Here is a 14,786-nt window from a genome sequence, read left to right on the forward strand (position 1 = left end):
CGTAGACGTCAGCCTCCGAGGCCCGTGCCTCCTTCCGGTCACGGAGCGCGTCCCCGGCCACCACCTCAGCGGTCACAGTCCCACGCGCCCGGGCACGCGGAGCGCCAGACTGCGGAGCCCCAGCGGTAGGGGGCGGGGAGGTGGGGGCGGGACCAGGCAGCGGGACCCACCACCCATTGGCTGAGCGCAGTGCTGGGGGCGGGGCACCGGGAGAGGGCGGGTGAGCAGGCTCCCAGAGGCGGAGGCTTGCGCGGGGCTGCCGGACCCGCGGCTCAGAGCTGCAGAGTGGGTGGGTGGGCGCCGCGCGACGGGTCGTCTAGGGACTCTCGCAGGGACGGCAGAGGGCGCCCAGACTACTGCTCCTGGGACCGCCCTCAGGACCCTGGGCTCTGACCACTTTTCCGAGGGACCGTTGACCTTGCTCCGCGGGGCGTTCGCCTTAGGGAGCAGGAAGGAGGGAGGAGCCGGGGGCCCTGCAGACAGAAAGTTCGCCGGCTCTGGGGGCCACTGGAGGTGAAGTGGGAGGAGGAGCCGGTTTAGGCGAACTCGGAGCTGCGAAACCTTGGGGCGGCGTTCAAGGCCCCCTCCCACACGCGCACGCGGAGCTCAGCGCCTTCCTCCTCTTTCAGCCGCCGGCATCTCTTCTCGGGGGTTCAGAAAGGAGTCCTGCCTCCCGCGCGGGGAAAGCTTCAGAGCGGCGGGCAGCGGAGGAGGCCGCGGCCGAGCTGGGCAGCTCTCCACCCGGAGCGACCCCCTTTGGGGTGGGCCAGGACGAGTGCGGCCACCCACGCATGCACCCAGAGCCACCTCCAAAGGGTCCTCTGGGAGTCTCTAAGGACTCCTTTTAAGCCCCAGAGTCTCCCCTACCGCTCTCCCCCCCAGCCCGGAGCCCCAGGCGGGGACCCCGGGATCGAACGTCCCCACGCCTCCGGGCACCTGGCTCAGCAGGAGTCCCCCGGGTCGGGGCAGGGCAGGGCCGGCGGCGACGAGCCGGAGCCCGCCCAGCACCCGGGCCCCGCCGAGCCCTCGGAACCCACCCATGGGACTCCGGCTCCCCCTGCCCCCTCGCCCGGCTGCGACCAGCCTGGCGCTCAGAGCCGCACAGAGGAGGAGCCCGGCGCAGTGACCCGGGGGCCGCCGCAATCCCTGGAAGGCTCGGCGGCCGGGGAGGCAGGCTGTTCCTCGCACCTCCAGGCGCTTCCAGGCAGCCCTCCGAGCCGAACCAGAGGCCCAGTCCGCCATTCCCAGGTAGGAGAGAGACACCCTACAGAAATGGGGAGCTGGGTGAAGTGAGGAGCCAGGAGGAGAGGGTTGAGGATGGTCGGAGGAAGGCTGGGTGCAGCTTTTCGGGACTACCATCGTAAAACTGACCTGGCTCCTAATATGCGTCAGGTCCATCAGGCAACTCTATGTATTTAGAGAAAATGAAATTAGTTGAGCACCTATTATGTGCCAGGCTGGGTGTGAGGCCCTTGACTCATACCTGGTAAGAAAGACTTATTGAACTTCTTACTGATCTGGTGCGAAGAGCTTCCATTTAAGAGCCCATTTAAGTATGAGGAAGCAGTCTCAGGGAGGAAGAAGTACTTACCTTCCCCAAACACCGCCACCCCCCTTCCTGGGCCAGCTGCCGCCTGCTTACCTGGATGGGGGTGGGGCTGGGATGTGGCCAGCTGGTGCCCTGTCCCCCCAGCCCTGATGAGGACCTCCTCTGAGGAGAGAGGGTTCAGGAATGCTGTCCTTGTCCAGAGTCCCTCCAGCTTTTTCTGGGTGTTTCCTGCCCAGGATGGCTGTCCCCTCCTCAGCTGGCCAGGGGGCCCTCCGAGTGCCTTGGAGGGGCTCCCTCTGACCTCCCCTCCCACTGCCCCCAGCCCTGGGAGGAGGATGGAGGATGTTGTCCAGGACCCCATGGGACGTGGGAGACCGGGCTGGGAAGGGCAGCCAGCTCAGGAGCCCATGATCCAGGCTTCCCCGGCACCAGAGAGGCAAGATGGGTCCCCCCAAACCTCTGCCCGTACTCCAGCGCTGCCCTACCTGGACGCTCCAAGAAGCGCCACAAAGCCAGGGGCCCCCTTGCTGTGTGCCAGGAGCTGTTTCGGCCTTTTGGCTTCTCCCTGACCCCTCAGGGCCGCACTCTGGGTTCGTTTCTGCCGTATCCCTCTGAGGGGGAGGACCCGCCCCACCAGGCCAGGCCATTCACCCGGGGTTACTGAGCTGGTGGGAGGCAGAGCTGGTCTGCTGACAGCTGCTGCCCACCTGCTTTCTTCCAACCTGAGCCGCCAAGGAGGGGAGGTTGGCTTTGCAAAGCCCTCAGGACTCCTCTCAGCGTGGGCATGGAGGCCAGTCTGTCTGTGTGTGTCCAGAGAGGCTGGGGTGTGCCCTAGTGGAGGAGGCCAGGGGTTGGGGGGGAGGACAGTGCAGTGTTGCTGCTCCAGGGTGCTCCCAGGGAGGAGGGTGCGCCCAGACTCTCATTCTCCTGCCCTTGCTCAGCTGACCCCTCCACCTTCCAGGCAGGCGCTGGGGGAGGGGCTCAGAGAAGAAGAGGGTGAGTGCAGAGATGCATTCGCTGGGAGCTGCTGAGCAGAGTTTGGGGGAGAGCCCTGGGCAGGGTGCCCGCACGCAGCTGCCTGTGAGGAGAGAGCGGGAGTGAGAATGAAATAGGGTCGTTTCCCTGCCTGACTCCAGCTGAGGCTCCACGGAGTCGGACGCTGTTTTGAAAGACTCTGGTTGTGGCCTGGGGGTGGGCCTTCACACAGGTAGGAGCCCAGGCTTCGGAGCCAACATCCTGAGTTTAATCCTGGCCTGGCCGGCTCTCCGTGTGAACCCAGGCAAGTGACACCAGTGTCCCTGTTGGTCCAGTGGGTCCATGGTGGCCCCCTCTTCCCAGGGGTGTTATGAAGTCATTGGAATCAGGCACAGGGTACCCAGCATGATGGAAGCCTGCCTGCCTGGGGTGACTGTTCCCCCAGAATGGCCCCACCCCATCTCAGCTCCAGGCCTTTCTGCCCCCCATCAGGTCCCCTTAGAATGGCCCCTGGGTGGGGTCGGCCAGGTCACAGAACCTGCATTGGGAGCTGGTGCTACCGCCAGTTCCCGTTAACTAGCAGGGTGGCACTCTGAACTCTAAAAGAGCCCTTTGAACTCCAACCCTTGTCTGCTTCTCGCTGTGTAGCGTCAGCCAGGCCATGGAGGAGGAGAGAAGCTGTGCCCACGGTGCTGCCCACAGCACCTCCTCCGGGGGGCAGAGAAGGGAAGACAGGTGTGGAGGTGGGGGGCGGGGCCCACAGAGGTGCTGTCACCTGGCGTCCAGGTGTCTGGTGCCTCACAGAGCACCATGTGGCAGAGGCCATATGAAGATTCACATTCTTCTCTCAAAGAGCAAACCCCCAGATCTTTTTCCCTCCTTTGCCTCTCTCTGACCTCTTCTCTCTTCTCTCTGACCCCCTGCCTCCTCTCTCCGACCCCCTGCCTCCTCTCTCTTACCCCCTGCCTCCTCTCTGTGCCTTAGCCCATTCAGTCACTGATATGAGCATGTCTGCACCAGGAGCCCTAGGGGCAGGGGCTGGGGCAGGCAGGGATGGAGACAAACACTGTCCCTGGGGGCTGCTGGCCTCCTTCCTTCTCGGTCTAGACAGAGGTGACCACCAGCAGAGGCAAGCTCCCTGCAGAGGGATGTGGGGAGGGGGACGTCCTGGTGTGGGGCCTCTCCCTCCCGCATCCCTGACGAAGGCCAAGGCCGGCCTGTCCAGGCCCAGAGGAGACTGAGAAAGGTTCCCCGCTGTTGGTCTTGTACCCCCGCTCCCCACCTGGGAGTGTGCTCAGGGCACTGAGACCCTCCCCATCACAGCTCCTGGGCCTGCCAGGCAGGGTGGGGCTGGAGGGAGAAGCCCCCAGAAGGAGGCTCCAGGGGAGCTCCAGAGGCAGAAACATTTGCTTCGTCCATTCATGGGTCACTTACTGAGCGCCTGCTGTGTACATGGCACCAAAATCTTGTGGGACACATGGAAAGATAGCTTCAGACATGAACTGGGTGAGTGATGTGAGAGGCTTAGGCTGGAGCCACTGTCCCGGCTCGCTTATTAAACTCATGGACCAGTCACGGAGCTTTTCAGCACCCCGGGGCCTTATTTGTGAAACGAGGAAGATAATGTATAGGGAGGCAGTGAGGAGACTCCATAGCACAGGTTGGACGGCCCGCCTGTCCCTCCTCTCCCGGTTATGGGCCCTGTAGTCACGAGCAAGTTACTAAACTTCTCTGGGCTTCGATTTCTCCATCCGGGCATTGGGAAAACTCCAGCTGCCTTCTGGGATGACTGAGGGGTGAAGGGGGTTATTACGCGTTCGGCACTTAGAACATTCTGACATACGTTAACTGCAAAGTAAATGTCAGCTGTTACTCTTCTATACTTGGCACAGTGCTGGGCACACGGCAGGGGCTTGGACCGCGGCGATCATTATCCCGGCTGCGGGCCCGGGGTCACGGTGTGCTGAGCGAGCTCATTGTGTGAGCCTCTTTGTAACTCATTCATTGACATCATCTTGGAGCCGGCCCGGCGGCAGCCGTGTGCACGCCGCGGGAATTGACAAGCGCGACCAATAAGAGCTTTCTAAAAAGGTATTTCTGAAAGCCGGTCTCTGGCCCAGCAGCTCCCGGTCGGTCGGGCAGGTGGGCAGGACGCGTGTCCGGAGACCCCCACGCAGGCAGGTGCTGTCTCCCTCCGCCTCCCGTCTCTCGGCACCAAGGCGGATGGATGCAACAGCGTGATGTGGAAGAGAGCCTTTGGGTAAATGGGCCGTCGGGGGGTGCGGGGGGCGGGGGGTCGGAGCTAGCACATGCGGGGCTCTCTGTGTCATCTCCGAACAGAGAACCTGCGCAAAGGCAGCCCCCATTTTCCCACACCCAGCCCGCACCACCATGGGTGGTGGCCGGGGGCGAGGGGGGGTCGATACTCCAGCTGGCCAGCCTGCATCCATTTCTAGCTCCTCTAGAGAGGGGAGGGATTCCTGCTGCGGTGGGTGGGGGTCGGAGGGGCCTTCAGAGAGGAGGGGGTGTGGAGCCAGATCCTGAAACTGTAAAGGGAAGAGGGTCTTCCGAGGGAGGGACTAGCCTGAGCTAAGGAGCTCAGACGGATGGAAGGACGGGGCCCCGGTTCCCCGGGCGATTCTGCTGGGTGTGGAGATGGGGGGGCAGGGTGTCTGGGCTGTGAGGGGCCTTGGGGTGGGGCTGCTGGCTGTGGCCCCTGGAGGTTCACTTATGCCCACTGGGGGTTTGGGGCTTGGAGCCATTTCAGCCTCTTTCTACAAGGCCAGGAGGCTCCCTCAGAAAGTTCTGGGCACATCCAAACCTGTGAAGCCTTGGCATCATGAGGGCGTTGTTCTTGGGTCATTTTTCCAACACACCCCCCTCATCTGGGTCTCTGGACCCCCTGAGGTGGCAAACTCCCAGGACCCCGGTGGGTGAACACTGCTGGGCAGCCCCAGGCTCGGGCCTGGGGGAGGCTGTCTGGACCGGCCCTCCCCTTCCTCTGGGAGGGCTGCAAGGCCACAGCCCCTGCCCCCCCCCCACCCCCCGCCATGCCCACAAATGCTCTTGTGCCCTGCCATGCCGTGTCCGGGAGTCACAGGCTTCTGGGAAGCCAGCATGGGGAGGGGGCAGGGAGAGACTAGGCTCTAAGAAGAGTTGTTGTTGTTCTTCTTCTTCAAGAATTTTTGAAGTGCAATGCAAAATTTAAAAAAAATACGAATAGGAAGAAGCCCACTTTCTTTAACGTATAAAAACGTGTGAGGAGAAACAAAAGCACATGAAACATCCCCGCGTACGTCACACCACCGTCTAGTTCTTCATGTCAACGTGACTATTCAAACAATGGAAAGCAGGTGGCAACTGAGGGTTCGGGAACGGGATGAAGCAAAACCCTTCTCCACCACGTTTGCCCTGTGAGGGGCAGAGCGGTGTCCGCAGAGTCGGCTTCTTCCCCGCCCCCCTGTGCAGGCGTTCAGCTGGGCCTGCTCCAGAGCTGGGGGGGGACCGGGAGTGAGGGGCCCGTCTCCTGGTTCGTGTCAGGCCGTCATGCAAGGGCGCGTCCACTGGCTCGTCATTTTAGGGACCACAAACAAGGCTTTCCCTTGAAGTTGAACCGTAAACAACAGCTTAAGCTCCTTCACTTCTGTAATACGTGCGGGACACGGAGAAGGTTCAGAACGTGGTCCCTGCCAGGGCCCGATGCTGTCATCTGTGACCCGGTCTTGCAGGGCTCCCAGTCGACGACCTAGGTTCTCTGTCATTAAGCATTTTAGTCCTTTCGCGTCATCTTCCTGGGGGTTGAGGTCACCACCAGGGAGTGTGGAGGAAGTTGTTCCCACTGTAGTGGTGACATGTGGCATTCAGGCCCAACCAGAGCCCCTTCTGTAGAACCCCTCATTCCAACTTTACCCAGTCCCTCCCCCATGCCTTGAAATCGGGCTGCAGCAGAGCCGTCCTTCCCATAGAGGGGCTCTTGGTGCCGAAGGTGTGATTGGAGAGAGGGAGCAGGTCGATCGTGCTCTCCAGGGTGAGGGGCATGGTCTGCGGGATGTACGTGTGGCCAGACTGGTAGACACCCCGGTGGCACCGTTTACGAGTTGACACTTCTGAGACCGGGCCAGGCAGGGAGCCCTTTCGAGCAGCCCTGCGAGTTGAGCCATTTCATAGATGAGAAAAGTGGCCCCCGGGGAAGTTAGGCATTGTGCCCAGAAGCCACAGTGAGCTGGTGATAAAGCGAGGCTTCAAGCCCCAGCAGTCCTGTGCTGGGATACTTAAGGGGGTGAGTGAGTGAGTGAGTGAGCGAGTGGCAGAATGAAGGAGGAAAGACACAGGGTACGAAGGAATGAATGGGCAGAACTCTAAAGCCTCCGAGAGAGACCCTGCTCCACCGTTCCCATTTTACAGACAGGAATGTGAGACCCAGTCAGGGGCCAGGCAGAGGGGGGCCAGCGCCTCCTGCAAGGGCCGCAGGGCCTCCTCGGGGCCCCCTGACGCCTGCTCCCTGCTCTGTGTTGCAGCCCCGAGCCATGATGAAGACCTTGTCCAGTGGGAACTGCACCTTCAGCGTGCCCGCCAAGAACTCGTACCGCATGGTGGTGCTGGGCGCCTCAAGGGTGGGCAAGAGCTCCATCGTCTCTCGCTTCCTCAACGGCCGCTTCGAGGACCAGTACACACCCACCATCGAGGACTTCCACCGCAAGGTCTACAACATCCGAGGCGACATGTACCAGCTGGACATCCTGGACACGTCTGGCAACCACCCCTTCCCCGCCATGCGCAGGCTGTCCATCCTCACAGGTGGGTGCCTGGGGTGGGCACGGGTGATGCCTATGGAGGCGTGTGTGTTTGGCGCTTTACAGTTTGCAAAGCACCTGCCTCTCCGTCCTCTGAGGTGAAGGTCACAAGAAGCCCCTGTGTGCTGACCATGAGGGGCAGAGAGGTGCTGCTGTTTGCCCAAGCAGCTGTAGGAGCCGGGGCCCAGTTCCCGTCCTCCGTTTCCCCGGGTCGATCACTCATGACTCCCGGTGCTGCCGTACAGATTGGGAGCTGACCAGGGCGGGCGCTGGGGCCCTTCCTCTCCCGGGAACAGAGGGGCTGCTGCCACCCTCCTGGGGGGTGGGAGGTGACTCAGCCTTGTTCCACAGCCCGTGGTCAGTCTGCCAGGCTCAGGTCTCTTGACACCCCCTGCCCTTTGCCACCTCTGAGAGCGGTATCAACAGGACCAGGCAGCTGGGGGCCCTGCCCACGCTGGGGAGTCGGTAATGAGTGCAGTGATGGTGGTGGCACCAGCTAACACTCACCAAGAGCCATGTGCCTGCACCCAGTCTTGGAGCTTGGCATTTGTTTCTTTAATCCTCACAACTAACCTGGGAGACCGGTGTTGGCCTCCCCTTTACAGGCGGGGCAGCTGAGGCCCAGAGAGGTGCAGCTACTCTGGAGGTAACACAGCTGGTAAACGGAAGTCCGTCTCCTGCTTTACCGCTAGGCTGTCCTGAGGCCTCCTGGCCCTGCCAGGAGTGGCGGGGGACAGAGGGAGACGGCCGCCAGTCGGAGACAATGGGGGCAGGTGCAGATGTGGGGCTGGGCCGTCATCTGCGTGGCTCGGGCAGTTTCGTGTGGTAGCTCAGAGGGCAGGCCCAGAACCCAGGCTGCCTGGGTCCGAATCCTGGTTCCCCTGCTTCTGGTGGCGTCCCGGACACAGGCTTCATCTCTCTGTGCCTCGGCTTTCTCACCTGCTTATTGGCATCACACAGCAGCCATCCCAAAGGTCACTGTGAGAACTAAACGAGTTAATGGATGAGAAGTGCTAGGTAAAGCAGATAGTAAGTGCTCAGTAAAGACTAGTTCTAAATGAAGGCCGCGTTTATGGCGTGCCTGCCTCGGGCTCTGCCGGTTCTCGTCCTGAGCCGTGCCCCTGCCATTGCTGGGCAGTGATGAAGGGGGGCGGGGGGGAATGAGCACAGAACCCATCCTCCAGCACTGTGAAAATAACCCCCAAGTCAGACACTTCTGCGCCAAGAACACCATGCCACGCCCGCCCCTCCCCCCATGCCCTGGCCCCCTGTCCAGCCCCCTCTTGGGCAGCCCTGGCAAACAGTCTCCTCCTGAGACTGTCCTCGCTGACCGCCGGGCACAGGCTGCACTCAGACCCCCTCAGCCCATGTTTGGGAGACACAGTGTGTGGATAGAGGCGCCCTGGGTGGGCCTGGGCACGAGTCCCGGCCCCCCCCACTGCGTGGTCTAGACCTGGGACCCGAGGTCTGAATCCCAGTCTCCCCAGCTGCCTGGTGGGTATAACCGGGCTTCCTCTGGGGGCGGCTGAGAGCACTGGAGGGAGGGAGACACAGGGGTAGGGGGCTCTTCCAGCACACAGTGAATGTTGCAGGAATGTCGGCTCTCGGGGAGGGGCCTGAGAACCCCGCCATGTCCACGAGGCTATTGCCAGAGGGAAGGAGAGGGGGGATGCAGAGAGGGACCCCACGCACATTTTCAAGATACATTTTTAATTACACAAATAATACACAACACACCCTCCTTCAAACACATAGACAAGGCTAGAAAGCCCCCTTGGTGCATGTCCCCCCCACCCCCCCACCAGGCTCTGCCCCTCCTGGAAGTGGCTACCCCATCAGCCTGGTGTGAATCCTTCTGGCCCTCCCCCCATGAACACATCGGCATTCATATTTGCATCCCCATAAAAGAGAGTATTTTTTTTTCTGTCTCTCTCTCGTGCATATACCATTCCGAGCACATCTGTCTGCTGCTTGCTTTTCCACGCACCAGCCCGTACCTCATCTTCCAACCTGGTGCCGGTGCACAGGGCACTGTGAAACCATCAGCTCCACTGCCACCCGTTCCTTCCAGCCGCCAGCCCCGCCGGCTGATTCTGCAGCCTGGCACCGCACTCGTGCGTCTGACTATGTCAAGGCTGCCGCACCCTCCGGGGCCCAGGATCAGCCTAATGGAACGGGCCTGGCGGCCCGAGAGGATCTGGTTGCCAGACGGGGGCTGCCCACCCTGTCATTCATCCCGTCCCATCTGGTCCCGCCCACTCGGCCGCTTGCACGAACACGCACCGTGTGCGGGGCACCGGGAGGCGAGGAGAGGGTGACCGAGCCCCCCCTCTGCTGCAGAGCTCACTGTTCAGAGCACACCACTGGCCGGACGCAGTTCCGCACGGGGCATGTGCGGTTGTGGGGACAGCTGTGCTCTGGGGTCACGTGGGCCCGTCGCTGACGCCTCTGAGCCTCAGTTTCCTCGTCTGTAAAACAGGGATCTTGTCATCTCGCTAAAGCTAGGAAGGTCCTCTGAGCGTGAGGCTGTGATCACCGTAGTAAGATCCGGGAGCTGTGGTGAAGGCACCAGCCCTCTCTGCCGCCCCTGCCTCCTCCACCTCGTCCCTGTGTCCGAGTCAAAGGCCGTGAGAGACGCAGTGAGCGAAACTAGGGAGCGTGCGGGCCTTGGAGGCCAGCGTTCGCTTATTCCTTTGAGATTTATTCAAGAAGCAGAAGGCACCTACTGCGTGCTGGGCACTGGCTAAGTGCGGGCAGACGGGGGCCCACATCTCGGCCGGGCCACGTTGGAGCTGTGTGACCCGGGGCAGTGGCTCACCCTTGCTGAGCCGCAATTTGCTCTCCTCTATCTACCGTGAAGATAACAAAATCTCACCCAGGTTTTGTCAAGAGTCAGGGAAAACATGGGCAGGAGATGTGTGACCCACGCAGGCTCCTGCAGGGGCCTGTTCTCATGATCACTGTTGATACCTAAGGCCACTGACCCGAGACACTGCCGTCATTATCTCCTGTGACCCTCAAGGTCACCCCACAAGGCAGTGTTTCATCCACATGGGACCGATGGGGATGTGAGACTGAGAGGTTGAGAGAGGCTGCTGCGTGGCCGGCTGAAGGCCACGTGGTTTAAGTGAAGGAGGCAAGACGCCCGTTGCCAACAGCCTGGGGTCCTGCCCAGCGTCAGGTGTGAGACTCCAGGCCCTGGGGATGTGCCCCGAACAAGCTGGGCAGGACCCCTCCTGTCGTGGAGATTGCATTTATTATTCTTCTAATGCTGCCTCCACAAATTCAAAGTCACACACGGGCCTCCAGCCCTGCAGGGAAGCGTAGGCTGAGTGAGCTGTGTCGCAGCCGGGTTCTGCCACAGATCAGCTGCGTGGCCCCGCGGGGAAGGGAGGGGACTGGCAGGAGCCGCCTGAGAACTCACCGCCGGGGGGGTTTCTCTCTGTCCCCACAGGCGACGTCTTCATCCTGGTGTTCAGCCTGGACAGCCGTGAGTCCTTCGACGAGGTCAAGCGCCTGCAGAAGCAGATCCTGGAGGTCAAGTCCTGCCTGAAGAACAAGACGAAGGAGGCGGCGGAGCTGCCCATGGTCATCTGCGGCAACAAGAACGACCACAGCGAGCTCTGCCGGCAGGTGCCGGCCACCGAGGCCGAGCTGCTGGTGTCGGGCGACGAGAACTGCGCCTACTTCGAGGTGTCGGCCAAGAAGAACACCAACGTGGACGAGATGTTCTACGTGCTCTTCAGCATGGCCAAGCTGCCGCACGAGATGAGCCCCGCGCTGCACCGCAAGATCTCTGTGCAGTACGGCGACACCTTCCACCCCAGGCCCTTCTGCATGCGCCGCGTCAAGGAGACGGATGCCTACGGCATGGTCTCGCCCTTCGCCCGCCGCCCCAGCGTCAACAGTGACCTCAAGTACATCAAGGCCAAGGTCCTTCGGGAGGGCCAGGCCCGGGAGCGGGACAAATGCACCATCCAGTGAGCGGGAGGGACGCTGGGTGGGGCGAGGGCAGTGCCTTACGGGAGGTGGCCCCAGACGCCCGCATCCCCCCACGAGAACTCAGTGGCAGTCGTATTGGAAGAGGCCTGGCTCCAGCGTGGTGGAGGACCCCAGCCTCGAACCTCTCTCTGTACCTTCTCCTGCCTTTCTGCCTCTTTCCTCCGATTCATTCCATGGCTCCCCGTGGTTCCAGCTCTTCCGTGCGGGGACGGCTCTCTGCAGAGCGGGAGATGAGGTCAGAGACACCTGGACTCCTGCAAGGACCCAGGGCAGAGCCTCCTGTCCTTGGGCTGTGAGCAGCGCTGATGCCACAGGGGACAGGACCCCTGCAGTGACAGGATGAAAGCAGCACCTGGGGCGGATGGGAGATCGCTCTGCTGTCCTGGCGTGAGACCCAGCTTGGTTTAGGTGGCGACTAGGAGACCACCCCCCACCCCATACTCCCAGTGTGGAAACTTGCCCTCTGGCTCAGCTGTTTCTACCCCTGACCCCCTGTACCCCATGTTGGCCCCTGAGTGTCCCTGACATCAAGCCAGGAGCATCTGTGTGTTTGAAGGGGGGACAGCCACGTCTCCTGGACTGCGTCAAGCTCCTGGACCACCGTCCTCGTCTGCCTCCTCTCCCAGGTCCCTTATGTCTGCTGGCTGTGCTGTGCTGTCACAGCCGTTCCCATGTCGTGTGTAGCTGTAGCGTAGACTGGGAATCCTCGTACTGTAAAGCCTAGCAGCCCATCGTTGGCCAGGCCCCCCCAGGTCAGACGCCCCCCCCCGCCTCCTCTGCTCCCCGACGGGGCTCCCGGCCTGTCTGCGGCTGGACACTGCCCTCCATACTGAACTTTACAGTTTACGCTCACGCAGGTGGGGCAGGCCGCCGGGGCTGCCGCTGCCCCGGCCCCTCCGCCGGGGCCCCCACCCCCACCGAGGCTCGGTCAGGACAGAGCTCTGCCTGGAGCCAGGCTTTTCTCGACTGTGCTTGTTCCTCAAGCATTTATTGAGCACCTGCTGGGTGCTGCGTCCCCTGTGTGCAAGGAAACCACGAGGGTGAGTGATGCACTTTACGACCCCAAGGCCAGGGCCTTCCCCAGGCCTGGCCCCCTCCCCTCCACCCAGCTGGCCTCTGCCCACCCCGCTGTCCCTCTGCCTGCTGCTCACACAGCTGTCGGGAGGCTTGGAGGAGCAGCCTGGGGCCGGAGCTGAGCCTGGGCGAGGGAGGGGGAGCTGCTGCAGGTGGTGTTTTCCTCGTGCCTGGGATTGGGCTGTACGGGGCACCGGGCCTGGCGGGATTTGAACCTCTAGACCAAAGGCTCTTGTCATCAGCTCTTAACAAACATTTTGTATTTTAATGTCCAGAAACCTATTGATGTTTAGGGCCATAAGGAACCTTAGTGGTCACCCAGTGACTCTTTCCAAGGCCCAGAGAGGGTAAGTCAGTTGCCCCAGGTCACACAGCAAGGCCACGAGTGGCAGAAGCAGGGCTGGGACTGGGCGCTCAGCACACACCATGATGTGCGTCCTCTCTTCGTGCCGCCCCTGAGGGCTGCTGCAGAGTCTGTGTACATCGCGCCCACGCATGGAATGTACACACACGTGAATCCACAAACGCACAGGGCCCGGCCCCAGCTCTGCTCACCCTGTACCCTTCCCCGGCCCCTGCTGCCCAGGGCAGCAGCCCTGACCCTGCTTCTGTGCCCCCGCCCAGCCCCGCCTGAACCCTCTCAGCAGACCAGGCACCTTGGCCAGGACGGGTGTGTGGCCTGGTCTCACCCAGATCTCTGTGAACATTCTCAATTAAAATGGGTTTGTTTCTAAGCTGCGTCCTTGACCCTGTGTCTTTTCTGTATTTCCAAGGGGAGGGGGTGCCTCTTCCCCCACCAGAGCTGGCCTTTCCCTCCCCGAGTGGCCCCTGCCTGGGGCCCTTGCTCTGCGTGCCGGTCGGACTCACTCTTCTAAGTGAAGTGTGTCCAGGAGGCGGAGGAAGAAACCCGAGCCTCTCTCGGCCCGCCCGCTGGCCCCTGTGGGTGTGGGTGCTGAGTGTCCGTGACCCTCTGGGGTGTCCAGGTTGGACAGGGGAGGCGCCCTGGGGACCGGCAGCCCCCGGGGAGTCACCCCGTGTCTGAGTCCTGTGTGGTTCCTGCAGAGCATCGATTTCGCCCCCAGGGACATTTGCTAACATCTAGAAACACTCTTGATGGTCAAACCGGGTGGGTGGGGGTGTGTTGTGCGACCAGCATCCAGTCGCACAACAGTGGGAGGGCGTTAGGGGTGCTGACCACCCCCCAGCGGCCAGGACAGCCCTACAGAAGAGAGCCACCCTCCTCTGAAGGGTGGCAGTGGGTGGCCCCCGGCACTTGGACAGTCCGCCCCCCAGGCACTGGCCCCGCCCAGGTCTGTGTGTGATTGACAACCGCGTGCGACTTTCCCGACGCTCCTTCCTAGCGCTGGGCGAGCAGCGAGGTGGCCCTCCGGGGAAAGGAGGCGGGGCCTGGGTGGGGTGGCCGGTGGAGGGAGAGGGGGGTCTCGTCCCCGTACATCCCCGAACGTGCCACCTTGGCCACGGCTGTCCCTGGGCGGAGGGGAGAGAAGGGAACGGCCACGCGCCGGCTGCCCGTGTTCCTGGCCTCGTCTCGCGCCGTCCGCAGATCTTCAGCGCCGGCGGAAACACGCTCCTCGTGTTTGTGTGTTTGTCTGTTTGCAGTATCGTGTTCAAGACGGCACAGCGGAGGGAGTGGCAGATGGGGGACTCCACACCAGAGGCCGTGGAGCTCCACGGGGTGAGGAAGGGATTTACCTCTGGGAGATGGAGGCGGGTCCGCGGACCAATCAGCAAAAGGCCACGAGCGTGTGGGTGCAAGGCCGGAGGTGGAGGTCAGGTCAGGCCTTGCACGGACACGCTCGGAGAGGAGTAGGACAGGTCCCTCTGAGCCAGGAGCTCACGAACCAGCACGAGAAGGCCCTGCCTGCATGTTCACAAAGCAAGGTGAGCCCGCTTACCGCGGAGGCAAAACCAGGTGAACCTGGGTGGAGGTGGGGCGCCAGGGAGAGCTCCCAACCTCTGCCTACCTGGCGGGGGAGGGGAGCCCAGCTCCCTCCCAGCTTCTGCCCACACCAGCCAGAGCAGGCCGGTGCGGGAGGCAAGCCGCTGTGACGCTTTCCCAGACCTGGGTTTTGTAAACACGTAAGGTGGCCGCGGAACACTCCCGCCACAACGCAGGTCAGCGCTGCTGTAGCGCGAGCCGGGCTACACAGGGAGGCAGTGGGTGCGCCAGAGCGGGCCTCCCCCGCGCCTCGGGCCGGGCCCAGCCCCTCCATGTGCGCTCGGTGAGGAAGGCAGGTCCTCTCCCAGGTTCCAGGTGGTTCGGCTCTAAACGGCAGGTGGGGGCCAGCCCCTCGCAGCCCTGTGTCGTCTGCAGGAGAATTAATATTCCTGTTACATAACCCACGACATTCCGATTGTCTCTAAACAGAACG

The 14,786-nt window shown here is 62.2% G+C and overlaps 1 protein-coding gene and 1 pseudogene across 1 annotated transcript; one reads left to right on the forward strand and one right to left on the reverse strand.

Annotated features, from left to right (window-relative positions):
- Window positions 1-543: 543 nt before the first annotated feature.
- On the forward strand, window positions 544-13,127 carry RASD2 (RASD family member 2). The gene is made up of 3 exons (XM_028532552.2): window positions 544-1,248; window positions 7,042-7,321; window positions 10,772-13,127. The coding sequence occupies exons 2-3, from the start codon at window positions 7,051-7,053 to the stop codon at window positions 11,299-11,301; spliced, it is 801 nt and encodes a 266-aa protein (XP_028388353.1). The 5' UTR covers window positions 544-1,248; window positions 7,042-7,050; the 3' UTR covers window positions 11,302-13,127.
- Window positions 6,061-7,052, reverse strand: LOC114513921 (annotated as a pseudogene).
- Window positions 13,128-14,786: the final 1,659 nt, after the last annotated feature.

Source organism: Phyllostomus discolor, chromosome 2, assembly GCF_004126475.2.
Source record: "Phyllostomus discolor isolate MPI-MPIP mPhyDis1 chromosome 2, mPhyDis1.pri.v3, whole genome shotgun sequence".
Taxonomy (NCBI): domain Eukaryota; kingdom Metazoa; phylum Chordata; class Mammalia; order Chiroptera; family Phyllostomidae; genus Phyllostomus; species Phyllostomus discolor.

What these genes read in the sequence shown, in the direction of transcription:
- RASD2 (XM_028532552.2), top strand. Translation starts at nt 7,051, where the DNA reads ATGATGAAGACCTTGTCCAGTGGGAACTGCACCTTCAGCGTGCCCGCC. An exon ending in CAGGCTGTCCATCCTCACAG is followed by an intron (nt 7,322 to 10,771) that starts GTGGGTGCCTGG and finishes CTGTCCCCACAG; the next exon opens with GCGACGTCTTCATCCTGGTG.